This window comes from Pan paniscus, chromosome 9 (assembly GCF_029289425.2).
Source record: "Pan paniscus chromosome 9, NHGRI_mPanPan1-v2.0_pri, whole genome shotgun sequence".
NCBI classification, from domain to species: Eukaryota; Metazoa; Chordata; class Mammalia; order Primates; family Hominidae; genus Pan; species Pan paniscus.
In genome coordinates this window covers 67,015,384-67,035,167 of record NC_073258.2, presented here as the reverse complement: position 1 = coordinate 67,035,167, position 19,784 = coordinate 67,015,384, and the positions used below count along the sequence as shown (strand labels likewise).

The 19,784-nt window shown below is 56.5% G+C and overlaps 1 protein-coding gene across 7 annotated transcripts; it reads right to left on the bottom strand.

Annotated features, from left to right (window-relative positions):
* Positions 1-1,935: 1,935 nt before the first annotated feature.
* OVOL1 (ovo like transcriptional repressor 1) lies at positions 1,936-19,510 on the bottom strand. Of its 7 annotated transcripts, XR_008620208.2 has the most exons (6): positions 18,910-18,975; positions 17,400-17,443; positions 12,203-12,420; positions 11,724-11,913; positions 9,813-11,405; positions 7,818-9,589 (listed from the first exon to the last, which is right to left on the bottom strand). XR_008620208.2 is itself a non-coding variant. In XM_034933041.3 (5 exons), exons 3-5 carry the CDS (start codon positions 12,332-12,334, stop codon positions 11,110-11,112), a joined length of 618 nt encoding a protein of 205 aa, XP_034788932.1. In that variant the 5' UTR covers positions 12,335-12,420; positions 17,400-17,443; positions 18,910-18,952; the 3' UTR covers positions 1,936-11,109. The 7 variants fall into 7 exon arrangements, 4 of the variants coding, with proteins under 4 accessions (XP_034788932.1, XP_003828689.4, XP_054950511.1 ...); XM_034933041.3 differs by having other exon boundaries at positions 1,936-11,405; positions 18,910-18,952; XR_008620207.2 differs by lacking the exon at positions 17,400-17,443 and having other exon boundaries at positions 18,910-18,980.
* Positions 19,511-19,784: the final 274 nt, after the last annotated feature.

Here is a 19,784-nt window from a genome sequence, read left to right as displayed (position 1 = left end):
GAACAAGAATTTAAGATTTTTACTTCCATGATTTTTACTACAGACATATGGACTGACTTATGTTTATAAAAATGACAAGGGTGCCTACCCCATAATACTGTTTTGGAAACTGCTTTTAAACTTAATATATTGTAAGCATTTTCCTGAAATATTTTTTGCCATCATATTTAAGAGATACACATATTTCATTATAGTTTTTCTTTTTTTGAGACAGGGTCTCACTCTGTTGCCCAGGCTACAGGGTACAATGGTGTGATCTCAGCTCACTGCAACCTCCGTCTCCCAGGTTCAAGCAATTCTTGTGCCTCAGTTTCCCAAGTAGCTGGGACTACAGGAGCACGGTACCACGCCCGGCTAATTTTTTTTGTATTTTTTGGTAGAGACGGGGTTTCACCATGTTGGCCAGGCTGATCTTGAACTCCTGACCTCAAGTAATCCGCCTGCCTCGCCCTCCCAGAGTGCTGGGATTACAAGTGTGAGCCACCACACACAGCTTACTTAATTATAATTTTTAATGTACTCAGGTTAAATATTTAGATTGTTTCTACTTTTTCAATATTATAACTAGTTTTATGATAGGCTTTTTTTTTTTTTTTTTTTTTTTGAGCTAGAGTCTTGCTCTGTCGCCCAGGCTGGAGTGCAATGGCATGATCTCGGCTCATTGCAACCTCTGCCTCCCAGGTTCAAGCTAGTCTCCTGCCTCAGCCTCCTGAGTAGTTGGGATTGTAGGCACGTGCCACCACACCTGGCTAATTTTTGTATTTTTAGTAGAGACGGGGTTTCACCACATTGGTCAGGCTGGTCTTAAACTCCTGACCTGGTGATCTGCCCATCTCAGCCTCCCAAAGTGCTGGGATTACAGGCACAAGCCACCACGCCCAGCCTCTTTTTTTTTTTTTTTTTTTTTTAAGAGATGGAGGTCTCACCATTTTGGCCAGGTTGGTCTTGAACTCCTGGCCTCAAGCAATCCGCCCGCCTCAGCCTCCCAAAGTGCTAGGATTACAAGCGTGAGCCACCACACTGGGCCTTGATAGACTTGCTTATAGGTAACAGATACCTAATTTTCATTTTTATTCCTTGGATTATGAATGAAGTTGAATTTTTTTCATATAATTGTTATCATTTGAAGCTGTTTTATGAATAATCCATACTGTTTGCCAGCTTCCCATGGTACATATTTTATTTTTTATTTTATTTTTATTTTTATTTTTTGCTCTGTTGCCCAGGTGGAGTGCAGTGGTGCAATCTTGGCTCACTGCAACATGCACCTTTTGGGTTCAAGCAATTCTCATGCCTTAGCCTCCTGAGTAGCTGGGATTAGAGGTGTGCACCACCATGCCCGGCTAATTTTTTGTGTTTTTTTTTTTTTTAGTAGAGACAGGGTTTTGCCATGTTGGCCAGGCTGGTCTCGAACTCCTGGGCTCAAGTGATCTGCCCACCTCTGCCTCCCAAAGTGCTGGGATTACAGGCGTGAGCCACCACGCCTGCCTGCCTGCCTGCCTCCCTCCCTCCCTCCCTCCCTCCCTCCCTCCCTCCCTCCCTCCCTCCTTCCTTCCTTCGTCCTTTCTCTCTCTCTCTCTTTCTTTTCTTTCTTTCTTGAGACGGAGTTTCGCTCTCATTGCCCAGGCTGGAGCGCAATGGTGCGATCTCGGCTCACCGCCCCTCTGCCTCCCGGGTTAAGGCAATTCTCCTGCCTTAGCCTCCCAAATAGCTGGGATTACAGGCATATGCCACCACGCCCAGCTAATTTTTTGTATTTTTAGTAGAGATGGGGTTTCTCCATGTTGGTCAGTCTGGTCTCGAACTCCCAACCTCAGGTGATCCACCCTCCTTGGCCTCCCAAAGTGCTGGGATTACAGGTGTAAGCCACTGCGCCCGGCCACCTTTTATTTTTCTTACAGATATGTAGGAACTCTTTATATTAAGGCTGAAATTTCAAACCCCAAACAAATCAAACTTCTTAGAGGGCTCCTGGCCTCCTTAGGGAACGCTTCCTCCCCACCTGGGCATGAAACTCAGCCAGGGCAGCTCTCAGCCCCTCTGCCCTGACTCCAGCACCTACCGCCTCCCTTACAGGGCTGTGGCCTGAGGGCTGTGGTGGCCCCACAGAGGTCCCTACACAAGGCTTCTGAGAACCCTGGCAGGAACCTCTTACAGCTCCCGGAAGGGAGTGGAGGGGAGCAAACAGTTAGGGGGCGTTTGAGTCAGAGGAGAGTGTGCTGGTTAGGGAGGGCAGGAGGCACCACCAGTCTGGCACACAGGGAACCCCACTCCTCCAGGGCCCGTGCTCTAGCACGGCCTGAGAGCTGGTGAGCGCGCCCTCGCCCTGTTATTACCGCTGGCGGCTTCATTTGTGCTGCTGGTGACAGGGACACAAGTCCTTCCAGTCCTCCTGGTCTCGCCTGTCCGCTGTGCATGGGGAGGGAAGCGCTCAGGCCTGTTACCTGCCTGGAGTCCTCAACGGGGAGAGGCAGAGGGAGCCGGCTGGACTGGCCCTCCAAGGCCGAGGCGGTGAGGACAGGATGAGTTTCTTACCCACCAAGATCATTACTTTGGAAAATTGGAACTGTAGGGAGGAGTTCAGGGCATGTTGGGGATGGAGGTCGGGAGTTCCTTCCAGAGCTCCTGTGGGTTTGGAATGTCCTCGCTCACTCCGGATCCCCCAGCATCTTCCTTCCTGCACTTCCGTCCCACCCTTCCTCCAGGTTTGGGACATTTAAGAGACAGCTGTGGCTGCGACATTAGCAGGAGCAAACACACCTGACAATGGTGTGGCGGGGCCAGCCCCGGGCACCTGTGGTCTCCCTCCGGGTCTTGGGTTTAGTTCCCTGCAGTTGGACTTCGAGGTGTCCCCACTCTCTTTCCTTCTACTTCTACACATTCTTGGAAAGACAGTGGCATGCTCTAGAGAGAGCCCAGGCTCGGAGCCGGGACACTCCGCTCTGCAGGGAACGTGGGCTGACCTTGGCTGTTTCTTAACTTCTTTAGGTTTGACTGCCCTTGTCTAGAAAGTGACAGTAACAGTGCCAGCCTCTCAGGGTTGCTGGAAGATTAAATGAGATGCCATGTGCAATATGCCAGACAGATGGCAGGTAGCTGCCCACCCGTGTTAGTATTTCTTCCTCCTTTGTCTTTTCTCAACTGTCTTGACATGGGGTGACATTCGGGAGCTCAAGAGATTCCTGCTGGAGGGTGGAGTCTGTGGTGGTGGAGTCTCTGTGCCCTGGGGCAGCCTGGCCCCCTCCAGTCTCCACTTCTCACCCTCCTCTTCCGCTGCCTGGACTGGGCCATATTTGTTTCCCCCACTCGAAGGTGACCTTCTGGACGGAGGTCATCTTAGGCATCTTTGCACCCTCAAAACCTGAGCACCACCCCTGGCACAGAGTGGGTGCAGAGACCGAATGTTCGGAGACAAAATGAAGAACTGAATGGGAAGGAGTTTCATAAGCACTTGAGGACCTGAAAGACAAGAGCCCAAACTTTAGAGTCTAGCAGGCGTCAGGTCAGAGCCCAGCTTCACCACTTGCTCACCGTGTGACCTTGAGCAAGATGGTTAATTTCCCTGAGCCTCAGTTTTTTTGTCTAAAGATAGCAACAATAATAGCTACCTCCTAGGGTTGTTTTGGGGACTAGAGATGATGTCAGAGGCTTCGGCCTGACACGTAGTAGGAGCTCAGGTAGTGCAAGTCGTGATTAGCTGCTATTACAGGACTATTTACTTCTGGCCCCAAAGCCAAATCTTGCCCCAAGAACTCTTGGTCTTTTTTTTTTTTTTCTTTTTTGAGATGGAGTCTCACACTGTTGCCCAGGCTGGAGTGCAGTGGCGCAATCTCGGCTCACTGCAACCTCCGCCTCCTGGGTTCAAGCGATCTCTGCCTCAGCCTCCTGAGTAGCTGGGATTACAGGCGTGTGCCACCATGCCCGGCTAATTTTTGTGTTTTTAGTAGAGTCAGGGTTTCACCATGTTGGCCAGGCTGGTCTTGAACCCCTGATCTCAGGTGATCCTCCCGCCTTCGCCTCCCAAAGTGCAGGGATTACAAGCGTGAGCCACTGCACCTGGCCTCTGAGCACATTTTAAATGATCTGTTTTCTTTGTGTTTTACTCTATTTTATTTTATTTTTATTTATTTATTTTATTTTTTGAGGCAGAGTCTTGCTCTGTCACCCAGACTGGAGTGCAGTGGCATGATCTCGGCTCACTACAACCTCTGCCTCTTGGGTTCAAGTGATTCTCCTGCCTCACCCTCCCGAGTAGCTGGGACTACAGGCACGTGCCACCACGCCTGGCTAATTTTTTTTTTTGTATTTTTAGTAGATATGGGGTTTCACCGTGTTAGCCGGGATGGTCTGGATCTCCTGACCTCGTGATCTGCCCGCGTTGGCCTCCCAAAGTGCTGGGATTACAGGCGTGAGCCACCACGCCCGGCCTTTTTTCTATTTTAAAAGATTGATCAAAGTAGGATTGTATGGAATCATGTCACAGAGAGACAGAAGTGAGGAACGGAGGAAATCAGGCACTGATACCCAGCTCTTACAATCAGGAAACAGAGCCTGGAAGATCTAAGTCACAAAGGAGCGCCCTTGCCCAAGACCCCGATCTCCACACTTGAGTCAACCTACCCCTGGCATGGGCCCCACAGGGGCGAGGTGCCTGAGCCCCCACATGCAGCCTGCCTGCCGCCTCCGCTGCCTCCATGCCACCTCTGCCTGGGAGAGCTGGGGTGTTGGGGGAGGGCGGTGAACTGGGAGCTGACTGGTTGGTTGTAGGGACTGAAAGAGCCAGGCCCTGGAGCCTAAGGTGGGAGAGCAGGAGCCAGACAGACTCCAGAGCTCAGGAAGAGAGATTTGGCTGTGAAAAGAGCGGGACATCCTGGGTCAGGTGGCTGCCATCGCCCGAGGGAGTGGACCCAGAGGACAGTGAGAGGATCAGAGGGGAGCGCCTGCCCGTGGCGAGTCCAGGTTCAGTGCAGGGAGCCACCTTGCTGCAGGTCTTGCTGTCTGCTCGGCTGTCTCTTCCATCCCACTCAGCTCAGCAGCATCTTCTCCCTGGCTCTGCCTTCTTGGATCTGATGAGCAGGCCTGGAAATCACGGCCAGCGCACTTTGACCTTAGAGGATTTTGTGACTAGGAGATTTTGTGGCTGTGTCCCACCTGCAGTGCCAGAATTGGGTCCCTTTAGTGAGTCCCAGCAAATGACCCCCAGCCAGGCCAGCAGCCCTCCAGCCGTTCCCAGCAGCTGGGGCATGGGGCGCTTGGAAGAGTCTCCAGCTGCCTGCACTGCTCTCCTGGCCTCCCCACCCTTGGCCCCTCCTGCAGGGCAACCTCCCAGCCTTTAGCCTCCTCACCTCTGCCAGTTTGCCAGCAAGTGTCTTCAAGAGTTTTTATGAGGCTGGGCACGGTGGCTCATGCCTGTAATCCCAACAATTTGGGAGGCCAAGGCGGGTGGATCACCTGAGGTCAGGAGTTCAAGGCCAGCCTGGCCAACATGCTGAAACCCCATCTCTACTAAAAGTACAAAAATTAGCTGGGCATGGTGGCGGGCGCCTATAATCCCAGCTACTCAGGAGGCTGAGGCAGGAGAATCGCTTGAACCCAGGAGGCAGAGGTTACAGTGAGCCGAGATTGAGCCACTGCACTCCAGCCTGGTGACAAGAGCGAGTGAGACTCTGCCTAAAAAAAAAAAAAAGTTTTTATGGAGTCTTTAGAGCAGAGAGGAACTGGAACTTTTGGGTTTAGGAGCCCACCTCATTTTATAGATGAGGAAACAGAGGTGGTCACTCGCCTGGGATCACGCAGACAGTGACAGAGGGCTAGGCTCAGACCAGGCTCCTGATTTGAGGCCCTGCTCTTCCCCTGCACCACTGATGGGTGCCTGACCAAGCAGAGGGAGGCAGCCTTGGCTGTTGGTGCCACACTTCTGATATTGTCCAAAATCACATTAGCTCTTTTTTTTTTTTTTCTGGGAGGTAGGGTCTTGCGCTGTCACCCAGGCTGGAGTGCAGTGGTGCAATCTCAGCTTACTGCAGTCTTGACCTCCCAGGCTCAAGCAATTTTCCCACCTTAGCCCCAGGAGTAGCTGGGACTAGAGGAACATGCTACCATGCCCAGTTAATTTTTTTTTTTTTTTTTTTTGAGACAGAGTCTTGTTCTGTCACCCTGGCTGGAGTGCAGCGGCTCAATCTCGACTCACTAAAACCTCTGTCTCCAGGGTTCAAGCGATTCTCCTGCCTCAGCCTCCTGAGTAGCTTGGATTACAGGAGTGTGCCACCATACCTGGCAGATTTCTGTATTTTTTGTAGAGACAGGGTTTCGCCATATTGGCCAGGCTGGTCTGGAACTCCTGACCTCAGGTGATCCACCCGCCTCAGCCTCCCAAAGTGCTGGGATTACAGGCATGAGCCACCACACCCGGCCTAATTCTAAAATTTTTTTGTAGAGACAGGCTCTCCCTATGTTGCCCAGGCTTGCCTCTAACTCCTGGGCTCAAGCGATCTGCCTGCCTTGGCTTCCCAAAGTTTTGGGATTATAGCTGTGAGCCGCCACTCTCAGCCATCATTAGCTCTTTTTTGGGTGGCAGGGGAAGGGACCGCCCCATTTTCCTGTTGACCTGTTGAACTTCAGGTCACTGAAAACACCTAAATTGTCTTACAACTGATTGTAAAAATAATATATATTCACTATAAAAAAAAAAAAAAGGGAGCCGGGTGCAGTGGCTCACACCTGTAATCCCAGCACTTTAGGAGGCCAAGATGGGTGGAATACCTGAGGTCAGGAGTTCAAGACCAGCCTGGCGAACATGGTGAAACCACTCTGTCTCTACTAAAAATACAAAAAATTAGCCAGGCATGGTGGTGGGCACCTGTAATCTCAGCTACTCGGGAGGCTGAGGCGGGAGAATAGCTTGAACCCTGGGAGCCAGAGGTTGAAGTAAGCTGAGATCGTGCCATTGCACTCCAGCCTGGGCGACAAGAGCGAAACTCCGTCTCAAAAAATATATATATTGGAAAATATTCCAAGATAGAATATAAATCTTAATGGCACTTACTGTTGTTGTAAAGCTTTTCCCACCCTGCCCTTAGTTGCTTTGTTTTTAGGTATAAAAATAGGACTCTCCGTTCATCCTTGATAAGGCTGTCTGGCTACATCCCCCAGTTCTCCTGTGTCTCAGAATCTTGTATAGTTACCAGTTCTTCCTGACACCTAGGCGGGACTCAAAAAATGCCTACAGTGTGACTGGCTGAATGAAGAGGCATCGGCTTTAGTGGAAACAGGGACGCCTTCCACCCCGCTCCTGGCTTCACTCATCTCCCCTGGTGTCTGAGCCCACTTTCCTTCCCCGAAACACCTCCTCCTCTGTTCTACTCACATCCTCCTGTTCTTCCAGCCCAGCTGCAGACCCACCTCTTCCAAGAAGCCTTTGTTCTTTCTGATGCAAAAGACTGCTTTTGGGTTCCATAGTGTTTGTAGTTTGGCCACACCATTTGTTCTGGGTTAGATATCTCCTCTCTTTTTCCCAGTCAGCAGAGCCCTGTACACTCTTCATTTCCCTCACAGCCACAATCCAACAGAGCCTGGAGAATATTCTGGGCCTGGAAATGTGACTGGCCCCGCCCTGCTAGGGAAGAGCTCTTCTGGGTGGCACAGGGCACGGCACCCACCTGAGCTCATCTGAGGCATGGGAGGGAGTGCAGAGGCTCAGAGGGAGCCTCTTCCACCCCTACACTGCCCCTGCTTCCTGGAGGCTGTCCTGCCTCCTGAAGTTCATGTGGTGGGTAGTCCCCTGGGTTCCCAACAGCGGGATGCACGTCTTGGGATAGGAAATGGGATTTAGTTGGCCTTTCACAGAGAGGCCTCTCTGGATAAGAGAAATCCTTCATGGCCAGCTATTTAGAGACAGAAAATTGGTTGGGGCCCTTTTTAGTCCTGTGGGCGGCTACAGGGAGCCTTGGAAAAGGATATCTTCCCTCGCCTCACAGCGCCTGGTACCAACCCTTCTCACGCCTCCTGGAACAAGACCAATGTCCCAGGCCTGTAGCTTTCTTATGCATCTGGCCAGGCCATGGTGGAAAAGCACGAATTGGGACCCAGGGGCCAGGGCCCCCAAAGAGATCAGTCTCCCAGAGCAATCCTGGTAAGCGATAGGGAAAGCCAGGCAAGCTCCCAATTTCCTAGTTTGAATTGCCTAGAGGGACCCTACGTCCCTTCCTGCTTTCTCCATCCATAGCGTGAGCAGTTACTGAGCAGACCCTGGGCCAGGCCAGGCGGGTGGCAGCCTAGCTCCACTGCTGGTCAGTTGTGAGACACTGTGTCAGCTACCCAAATTCTGTCTGCCAGGGTGGGGGTGGTCACAGAACCTGCCTCAGAAGCAAGTTGAGTCAAGTGAGCCAATATACATAACACACTTCTGAGTGTGCATGGCACAGCACAAGGGTTGTGCAGGTGCAGCCGTCCCTAGGTGCATGGACACAGGTGTGGCTGTCCCTGGGTGCCTGGACACACGGCCATCCCTCGGTGTATGGACACAGGCGTGGCTGTCCCCAGGTGCCTGGACAGAGGTGCGGCCATCCCTCGGTGCGTGGACACAGGTGTGGCCATCCTTAGGTGTGTGGATACAGGTGTGGCTGTCCCTCGGTGCGTGGACAAGGTGTGGCCATCCCTAGGTGCGTGGACACAGAGTGTGGCTGTCCCTAGGTGCCTGGATGCAGAGTGTGGCTGTCCCTAGGTGCGTGGGCACAGGTGTGGCCATCCCTAGGTGCATGGACACAGCATATGGCTGTCCCTAGGTGTGTGGACATAAGAGTGTGGCCGTCCCTAAGTGTCTGACCAGAAGTGATGTGAGCTTTGCACCCTCTTTTTGGGACTGTGGCTCCTTCTGTGGTCTAACCCTGGGAGGGTCCTGGGAGGCCAAGACTGGATCCCCGGGTGACTACATAAAGCCTGGCGGTCTCGGCCTGGCAGAGGTAGATGCAGGGTAGTATGAGGCTGATGGACGGAGCTCAGGGCGCCCCGCTGCTGCCGCTGCTGAGAGCAGAGCATGCTAAACCAGGACTCAGCAGGCAGTGACTGTCTGAGGCCCTGGGCAGGTCACTTAAGCTATCTGGGCCAGGCTCTTGTCTTGACCAGGGCCCCCCAGTGACCGTAACGAGGAAGGGTTTGGATAAGAATGTGTCAATTGTTTCCATTACTTCTCTGCATGGGGAAAAAGGGGCCCATAAGACAAAAACATCGGAAACACAGAAAACATTAGATCTCTAATTTTAATAGTTGAGAGGAAGGTTATAAAATAAAACAGACAACACAGAGCTTCATGACGGCCTCGGATTGGCAGTCAACCCAGGGATACAGAAATGTAAACAAAAACAGAGCTTCCAGATAACATTACTGTGTGCTATGTGACTTTCAGAATACAGCAGCGTCCCAGACACTCTAAAGTCAAGTGAAACAAGAGATTTTAGAATCAATCTATACACATTTCAGAGGGCAGTCCAGGAAGGAGCCTTCCTCTCAGGTCAGCCCAGGGCTGGGCCTGAGCCTGAGCCCGGGGAGGTGTAGACACTACCCATTTTGGGCAGGGGAGGCCAAAGTGGTTCTGCTTCAGGTGGGGTTTGGCTTTAAGGGGCTGCCCAGATGGCTGTGTTCTGGGGACCTCTTTTGCATTTGCCTCTGGCAGGCTGGCTCTGACCCCTGCCTGTTTTTCCCTTTGGCCCACAAGACACACACCTCTTTACACCCAGAACCCCTTTCCCAGCTGCAGCAAGGGAGCCAGCCAGCCAGCCAGGACGGCTCTCCCCACAGCCACTCCAAACCCCAGCCTGGTCAGGTGAAAAAGTCAGAAAAAAGGCAACAGATACAATTTGGTAGCCATCAAATCCTCTCCTCCCTCTGGAAGTTTCTGAGGTGCTGGTCATCATTCTGTCCCATTTTTTGCCACTGTGCTAGGGCTTTTGACTCAACCAAGAAAAGGGCCGGTCTTCCAGCCTGGCCCTGCAAGAGTGTCCTAGTGCTTCAGGTAGTGGATGGGCATCGTCATTCGTCCCACCTGCCTGCCCCCTAAAGCCCCAGGAGGACACACTCTCAGCATCAGGCCAGCTCTCCGGGTCACTGGGGCTTGGCTCAACAGGATGTGCAGGGCAGAGCCGGGAGGGAAGAGCAGAAGATGCCATGGGCTGTTCGTAGGAGCAGCCATCCAGGGCGCCGCTGGAGGAAGATCTTCCAGTGGCTGTCTCAGCACGTACAAAGAACGGGGGTGGGTTGGGGCAGCCCCCGCCCAGAGCCAAGGCACAGAGGAGGTTTGAAATGTCCAGGATAAATAGAAGCGCATGGGAATGGAGAAAAGCCAGCTCCATCCCACTCTTAAAAACATCGCCATTGGCACCAAAAATATATTAACATCTGTACATTTGTCATCTTTAAAAAAAAAAAAGGAAATAAAACCTTCTTGGCACCTTGCAGTTTATTTCTTAGAAATGAGGTGATATGTGGAAAGGCTTCCTGTGCGTGCACACACACACAGCAGTGCACACACACAAGCACACGCACACACACGGCTGGGCACACATGTGTGCCTCTCCTTGCCGGAAGGACAGAGCCCTCCAGAACCCTGAGCATTAGAAGCCCTGCCAGGTGGGGGGTCCGCTGCCAGCCCCCACCACAGTTGTTTGCAGGGGTACCCTTTGCCAGTGCTTTTGACTCTGATGTCCACTGGGGACCTGCAGCCCCTGCCCTGTGCTGAGAGGCGGGGGCAGTGGGATCCTAGCTCGAACCTCCTCTGGGTAGGAAGTCCTGCTGCCAGGCACACAGTGCCTGTCTCTGTGGGCGGCTGCTTCTAATTGAAGGCAGCCTTGGCCTCATCCCTTCTCTTGACATAGGTACATCTTCCCAGGCTCAGAACAGCCTCGGCCCATAAGTCAAAAATGCAAAAATGAGCAGAGGTCATTGCTGGGCCTGAGTGAGCACGTGTGCCCAGGGGGGAGACCAAGGCACGGGGGCTCCAGTCCTGATCACTGGTGTTCGGGTGAGAGGTTGCAGGAGGGTGGGCTGGCCAGGCAGCTGGGAGGCAATCCTGGATGCTCTTGGGGCTTCCAGGAGCACCCCCAGGGCTCGAGCCACTCACAGGTGGGGGCTGCCCTGCAGCAGGGAAGTGACAGTGTTCTGTAGTGCCACGGCCACCTTCTTGGAGGTCTTGCGCAGCAGCGGGCTGTCAGGGTGGTGCTCCTTCAGGTGCAGGACATGGCCCTCCTGGCTCTCAGATGTGCAGCCGCACTCCTCACACACGTACAGCTTGGCCCGCCGCTCCTTGTATGCGTACTTCTGCTGCACACCATGGATCTTCTTGAGGTGAGACTCCAGAGAGCAGCGCTGCGTGAAGGCCTTGTCACACAGGCTGCACTTGTAGGGCCGCACGCCTGTGGGGAGGACAGGGGCCAGCATCAGAGACCTGGCAGGGACTTCAGAGGCTGTCGGCTGCTTCCAGACACAGAAAGGACAGGACCCCTGCCTCTAGGGCCAAGGGATGGACGGAGGCCTGTCCAACACCAACTTCCCGAGTGACTCTCAAATCAAAACTCCTAACTGATGAGCTCAGGAGGACTTTGGCCCTGAGCTCCGGGATGCCCTCCCAGGCTGCCCGTCACCGAGGGAGAGCAGGGGGCGCTGGACTTTTCCCGCACGGCCGCGGCCAGGCGGATCCGGCGTGCTCCTCCCAGCCATGGGCTTCCACTTACCAGTGTGAGTTCGGACGTGTCTCTTGAGGTCGAAGGTGTCATTGAAGCCCTTCCCGCAGTACGTGCAGAGGTGCCTCTTGACGTCATTGTGACACTTCATGTGGCGGTTCAGCATGCGCTGGTAGGTGAAGGCCTTCTGGCAGATATGGCAGGTGAACAGGTCTCCACTGGGACTGTCCCCAAGGGTCACCTGTGGGTGAGGACGGCATTGCTGACAGACATCCAGAAGTTGGGGCCACAGGCTGGCAGATTGGGAAGACGTGGATGCCAGCCCCCAGTGTCCCTGAGGAGGGTGGTGCCCACCTCCCAGAGACCACAGCTCTGTGCCGTCTGCCCGGAGATCGGCACTCCTCTGCAGAAACCTTGGCCCAGGTCCCAGGTCAGTCTCTGCCTACATCTCATTTGTGCCATGTCTCATGAGCTGGACGCAGGTCTACATGCACGCCCCCGGCCCTCGGAGACAGCGCGAGTGCCATTACCTTCATCTTGGTGCGCAGGAAGCCATGGTCTCTGCTCTGGGGGTCTGTCAAGTGGCCCATGTCTTCAGAGGGCAGCTGGGCCACCACACAGGGCCCGGGGGCCATGCTGTAGCTAGAGTCTCGAAGGCTCATGTTCAAAGCCAGCGGGCAGGAAGGGGGTTCGGCCACAGAGGGTTCCGGCTCCCGGTAGGGCTGTGGTGGGGAGAAGCCCAGGCTGACTGGGGAGAGAACAGACAGGTGAGAGGCTTGGTAGAGAAGAGAGGGTCCAGCGGGTTTCTGGAAACTTCCCTAGCCATGAGACGGCTGGAACCTGGAGACTCCGTCCCTCCCATCGCAGGCATGCAGCAGAGCGGGGCTGCCCCGACCACCACTGCTGCACCGCCCTCCCGCCCTATTAAGGTAATTGCAGGTGATGCCAGCCAAGCGCCACTGCCCGCTGAGTAATTTGTGTCTTAGCGGAACTGGGAGGACCGAACTGCCCTGCCAATTATCCCTCCGGAGTTTTCTGCCTGCCCCACCTGGGCTGGTCCCTCTGAATTCCAGGCCTCATCCACTCTCCTGCAGGGACAAAGGGCACCAGTGGAGACCTTCTGCCCAGGGACAGCTCTTGGAGCCTCATCAGAAGGGTCCCTGGTGGTCTGGGCCACTCCAGGCCTCTCCAACAGATTTGGCTGCTGGCCTTGGGGGTTTGGGTGGTCCTAGCCCTGCCTCCCACCCCCACCCCAGCAGGCCGGTCCCTGCTGTTGCACCCCAGGGCTCCAGGCTCTCCACTCCCAGCTGGTCCCAGCTCTGCAGGGAAACAGGCCAGGTGGGTGGAACAGGGAGGAGGTCAGGGAGCCGCAGGTGGATGCAGCCTAACAGTCTCGGCAGCCTGCCCAGGCTTATGCAACCCTCCCCCTCGGCAGGACCGCTCGCCGGGGCATGTCGGGCTGGGCTCCCTCAGCAGCGGCAGCACCGATACCTGGCAGCCCTTGGATGCAGCCACGCCCCGAGGCAGACACCTCACACCGAACGGGCCGGGGAGGCTTGGCTTCAGACCCTGAGCCCAGTGCTGACTAGAGAGGACCAGAAAGAGAGCACTCTCGAGGGACACAGACAGACAATTCTCAAAGCCAACAGAGCTGGGGCAAATTTTTCAACTTAATATTTTTCTTCCAAAGAGCCTGAGCTCAGTACTTGAAACCTGTAAGCTAAGGACATCTTCCAAGCTTCAGAAGGAAAAATCACGAGGGGCCTATGACCAAAAGGATAACTGAGCTTCCGAGGGAGGCTGATGTGGGATTGCAGAAGCAGGAGCACAGCCCTGTGCACCCTGCCATCCCACAGCTGGCGAGACAGAGAACGGGCTTGGGCCTGGGCAGGAGGGCTACCGCCCTCACCTCTTCTCCCAGGAGGACAGGGACGTGGGGGAAGCAGAGGAATGTGATTGTGGAGCAAGGGTGCGTTTGACAGTGCTGAAGTTTCGGGAGAGGCCCCAGCTCTCGCCCCCTCAAAACACAACAAAGGTCTGAGAGAGAAGAATGCACCCGCCGCCGCCCAGAACCCGTCCTGCAGGCACTGGCGTCCGTCTGTCCGGGGACCTTTAATGAGCCACCTCATTCCTAGGGTTGATTCACCAGCGCCTGGGCCCGGCCTGGCCTCTGGGCTGGCATTGCACCTTTCTCTGAGTCTGAGTGTCAGGCTCAAGTCGTCGGGGTCTGGCTGTCTACCCAGGCCTGTTCCCCTGCCGCAGGAGCTGTCTGTGCCCACAGGGCTGGGGGTGGGCAGGGGCGATGGTGAACTTCTGATGCAGGCTCACCAGCTATTGGAGACCTTGGCTGAGAATTCAAAGCTGGATGACAGTTTTCATTTCTCAATCCAGGTGGAGACAAACAGGAACCTCTACCCTCCTCTGCCTGTTAGTACTGGATGGTGTGAGCGAGGTCCCCCAGCTGCACCACAGCAGGGCAGGAGACAGCAGGTGAGGGACGGGCTGAGCCCACAAGGGTGGCTGCTCTGGGCTGCCTTGCTCCACGAGAGGGGAGGCTCATGGTTAGGGTCCTGAGATCCATGCATTTGGGAGGAGACCTGTGTCCTTTGCCCACCTCTGCTGTTCCACACAAACCTGGCTGAGCTGGTGCTGGGAGACTGGGGCCAGGGAGTGGGCCTGCCTGCTTTGGCTCTCTGGTCCACCTCCACCCTGAGCGAGGGGCAGAGGAGGCTGGATGGGTGGCCACCCGCTGCCAGGGTGGGGATGTTTGCCTCATCCCACCCACCCTGCCAAACCTGTCTCCCTGCCACCCCCATGAGCGTGTCCCTTCTGCGGCCACACGCACAGGGAGTGCACACTGGCGTGCCACCTGGCACTGAGTGTCGCTGAGTGGCAGGAGGCAGGAAGCAGAACTGGTTGGGCCCTGCTTGTGGTGCTCTCTGTTCCTAATTAGATGTTTCCGGCAAGGTGGTGGCGCTATGACCACTCATCACCCGCCCACAGCTGTGGAGTATGGCAAGGCCAAACTAGCTTGGCCCTCTTCCTACTGCCTGGGGGCTTATGGGTCCCCTCCTGCTGGCCCTACTTGCCTCTACCTGGACAATGTTGAGGGCCAGGCTCAGAGCAGAGGCACGGACACCGAGGGACTGCGTCCAGGGCAGCTGCCCATCGAGGCCTGTCTCCTGCCTTGGCCTCTGTAAGTCCTCCATCTCTTGGATGGAAAGCTGCTGGCCCAGATGTTGGGGAAAGTGCCGGGTCCCCCCATCCAAGGCCTCAGGACAGGGCTGGGCATGAGGCCTGTCCCTGGCTCTCTGGGGAGAGTAAGTGAAGCAGATGCAAGGATGACCCCCTCCTGGGCCCCACTGACCACATGGGTGCTGCCCCAGAACATGGGGGTCAGCCCAGTTCTGAAGGTGAGACGGGGGCCCAGCATGTCAGCACAGTGCAGCTGGTTCTCAGCAGCCTTGCACCCTTATCAGGAAGGGCTGGTGCCCCCCGTGCCCATCTCCTCTGGTCCCCATAGGTCAGCTAGCAATCATCCAAAAGGACCCAGCACCAGCCAGAGGCAGGCCGGCCCAGTAACGCATGGGCCAGTCTCTTGGCCTTCTGTTTCCACGCTGTGAACTGCCACAGGTCCCCTCAGACAGTGTATTTTCCCTCTTTCCCAACCGCTTTTCACTGGGTATCCACAAAGAAGTTAAAACTGTGCCTCGGCCCTCATGCCAGGGTGCCCGCCCAGAACAGTGGGAGCAGTGCTTCCTGTTGCAGCCCCCACCCAGCCAGGCACAGGCCCAGTGCCTCTGTGGGACTCCGTCCAGGACTTGTTGAAATGGCCGATGATACAAAGGAGCCCCGACTTCACCCATGGCCAGCTTCCCTCGCCATCCTCCCTGCAGCCAAAGGACTCGCCCTCACCTGTTCTTTCTGAGACAAATCATCTGCCAGGTTTCCGCCTCGGGACACCCAAGCTCAGCACAGACAGCCTAGCAGCCTGGGTGACAGGATCCCAGGGGACAGGTAGGAGTCTCATCTAGCTGGCTGCCCAGGCCCATGCTGCTCTTCTGTCTCTGTCCACTGTGTGGCTGTCCACTCTCCCAGCCCCGCTCCCTGGCAAGCACAGCAAACATCTCCTTCGCTGCCAAACACGGCCCAGGAATGACTATAGGGTAACCATCCCATCAGAGGCCGGAGCTCTCACTATCCTCACTCCCGACACATCCTTGGGCCCCAAAGCTCACTCTCAGCTTTCCTGACCAGCTGGAAAGAGATCTGCCCAAGTGCCCACACTACCTAGTGGTAGAGCCAGGCTGGACCACATTCCTTGAAGGAAGCTCCAGTGTCCCACCGCCCAGCCTGCTGGCCTCCCTGAGCTCGAGTGTCCACCAGGCGAGTGGCAGAGCAGACTGTGGCCAGCCCAGTGACAGAGGGGAGGCTGGGAAGCAGTGGTGGGAGGCCTGGGAGAGGCCCTGGGATGCTCCTTGACTCCAGCTTCCAGCCTCAGTCTGTCCTCAGGTCCTTTCCTGGCCTGGAGATTTCACTCAGCATGGGGTGGGGCTCGGGGGAACCAGCTTCAACCCTGTTCCTGGAGCCCTTCCCTGGTCAGTCCAGGAGGTAGAATTTACCCCCTGGGTACAGGTGCCTAGGTTTATCCTCAAGGAACCAGCATTACTCCCTGTCACTCCAAGTCAATATTGACATAACAAAGGAAGGCGAGGGGAGGGTGGTTGGGGGGGTGGGTGGGGGAGCGGTTCAAGGTGGCTTCCTAGCCAGTAATCCTTTCAAATCTCCAGGGTGCTTGCAACCATCTTCACCTCTTCCCAGGGGAAAGATTCTGCCCTGGGAGTAAGAAGCTCTAGAATTCTGCCTTGGGGAGAGAGGCTGATGCGATTGTCAAACTGGGGCTCTGGAATCAGTGCTGTCGGGCTGGGGACCAGTGTCTCTGGCCTGTAAAACCTTCTCCTTCCAGGTGGTCTCTGGGAGGCTTTGAGGGTCTCAGAGGAACCTGGCAGGAAGGTCAGAACTCAAACACTCCCACGTTCCTGGGCCCTCCACTGGAAATGGGGTCAACGCTTAGCTGGTCACAACTTACCAGGAATCTGTGAGGTGAACGGAAACGTGCCCAGCTGGCTCTGGGGTCATGGTTGGCTGGTGATGGAATGGCCCAGCCAGGGGACAGGCCAGCACAAAACGCACCCCCACTCTCCAGCCATCTGAGGCACCCGAGCGTGGACTGAGGACATTCCCTTTCTCATTGCCAAAAACTGTGGGAAAACTCTCCAGTGGGCCACATGACTTTCAGAGGTAAAATTAAGTTCTCTATCTTCTACCCTTTACTTGACCCACAGGATTCTCTCCTTGCCATGGGGATGAAGACAAATTCTCCCTTCATCCTTGAGATTGGACTCCCGCCACACATCCTGGAGGAGCCTACAGAGAAGCCGGCAGGTCTCCCTCACCTGGATGGTGCCAGCGGGTGGCCTGGACCACCCAGAGGCCCTCTCCTGCACCTGACAGGAAGCCCCTGGGGCATACGTCTCCCCTGCCACTTCCACTGTGGCCACTAGAAGTGTGGCGGAGAAAATAGCTAGGACAAAAAGAAGTCAATGATTTCAACCAACGGAATTTCTTTGTCCTTTGTAAAAGTCAACACATGATCTGTTACTGATTGGGATGTGAAATAAAACTAAAAATAACAGCACACTGAGCCTGGCTCAGGGCTCAGCTCACCTTTACCACGGTCCAAGTTCAGTTTATCAGATCCCAAGGAGCAGCTAAGCAGCAAGTCAAACACAGGTGAGGGTGGAGGGCGGAGAGCGGAGCGGGGAGGGGGCTCTGGCCCTCTGCGTGCCCCCACCAACCCCCAGGTAGAGAACCAGCCAGCTCACCAGGGAGTGTGGCCAAGCAAGAAGCTATACACAGAATTCTGAGCCCACACCCTAATCTGCCTCAGGTGAGGAGGCCACTCACTTCCCTTTTTGCCTCAGTTTCCCCACTGGGGTTACCAGGGTCTTCTGGCACATTCCCTTGTTTTAAGGAACGGTGGAAGAGGGGTCCCCTTGAGATCAGGTTAAGCTGTGAAACATCCTGCCAGCGCCACAGGCCACTGGGTCCTGGAAGGTCAGGCCACAAAGACCTCACCAGGACACTGTCTCCAACAGCTTATTCAGGAGGGAAACTGAGCAAGAGCCCTCACGGGGCCCCTCACTGCTGCCCTCATTTCCCCACTTTCCTACAAGGCCTGGGGCGGTGCCAGGGAGTCTGCAGATCAAGGGTCAAAGTCAGTTGGTTAATTACTCCTCCCCTCCCCCCTCGGAGGGGCTGGGCTGGGCGTTCAGAGCGTCCCCGCCCCGCCCCCAAGGCCTGGGGAGGGGGCGTTCGGAAGGAAGCAGGCTTTCTCCAGACCAAAGACTTTGTTGGGGGTGGGGGAGGACAGAAGGGGTAGGAGTGTTCTTGGGGCGTTCAGGGGAAGATGCCGCTGGAGGAAGAAGCAACTCTCACAGTCGACGCTGTCTAGGCGTCTGCCAAAAATAACTGGGTACACCAGCTTCCCCGGGCCTGGCCCTCCGCTGTGGGGTGGGCTCCCTGCAGCTGCTTTCCATGCAATTGTGCCCTCCGCAAGGTGAAGGAAGTGCGTTTCTAGCAGAGGTGAGACCCGATCCCACCTCTGCTTTAAGGGCAAGCGGGGCGCAGTGGGCGCCTGTCCCACCGTCTCGGCTCACTGCGCGGGACCAGCAGCCGGAGCCCAACGAAAATTTGGGGGCCCACGCCCCCCACCGGCCCGACCCTCACTCCGACCCGGCCACCAGTGTTGTGGGGGAGGAGGAAGGACCTGTGCGAGCGGCTGAAGCTCTGAGTCTTTTAACACAAATCTCGGCCGAAACTCCAGCCCGCTCCCCGCCCCCCGAAGTGGCATCGCTCCAGTGCCTTCCTCCCGCCTCATGCGAGTCCCGGTTTTCTGGATTTACGACGTCGGAGCCGAGGGTCGCCTGAGCGGTGACACACCCCGCTGCCTCCTCTGTGCCGCGGTTCAGGGGGTGGGGGTAGGCGGTTCCGCGCCCCCTGGCCCTGGGAGCGGCTCCCCTTCCACCATGCAGCCCCCGCCCCGACCAGCGCTCTTCCGCCGGCCCCGCCCCCGCCCCCCGAGTCCCGGGTCGAGAGCCGCGGGCCCACCCAGCCCAGGCCGCGGCCGCATTCAGCCCCGGCGCCCACACCGCGCCTGCCGCCTGGCTCCGCGGACCTGCGCCCGCCCGCCCGCAGCCTCGACGCCGCCGCGGGCGCCCCAGGCCGGAGGGCGGTTGGAGCCTCACCTGGCACGTAGATCTCGCCGCGCTCCTCGTCGGGGAGCTCGCTCCAGTTCCTCTTGCACATGGAGACGCACGGCTTCTTCACCAGGAACGCGCGGGGCATTTTCGAACCCTCGTCGCTGGACACGGGCCGCTTCCGTAACTGAAGCCGGGAGCCGTCCCACCTTTGCGGGGCCGGGCTGAACGCCGGGAACGGGGGCACAACAGGGAAGGAGTCGCTAAGGCGCCCCCACGTTCCGGGGAAGGTCCGAGCCCGGACGGCGCGCGCCGGTTCCACCTCCGCGGAATGTCGCCGTCTTCCCTGCGAACGAGGTCCCTTGCGGCCAGGTGCACCGGGCGGCGCGGGGAAGCGGCAGGTAAGCGTCTCCCGGCTCGACTGGCGTCCCCGCCGCCGCTCGGGAAGTCTTAAAGTGCGAGCCGGACGGACGGGTTCACGCTTTATTGGCTCGCGGCGGTGTGTGTTGGTGGCTGGGGCGGGGGGGGGTGGGGGTGGGGGGCGGTGATCTGATCTAATTAGCTTGGGGTGGCCCGGGGAGCGACGGCGCATGCGTTGGGAAATAACGGTGACAACCCACCTATTTGTTACCTGTCGAACCGGTTTCCATTCCGCTGCGGGTGAGGTGGCCTCGCGGCCCGGGCGGGGCGGCCGGGCGGGGCGGGGTCGGGGGGCGGGCTTCGGGCACTCAGCCCCTGGCTGCCCAGCCGGCCCGGCCCCCGCGGGACCTCCTAGCCAGGCGTACTGGCGTTTGCAAACAGGAGTTTCGGAGCGAGCGGAGCCGGGAGGGAGGGGGCAACGTTATTTGCACCG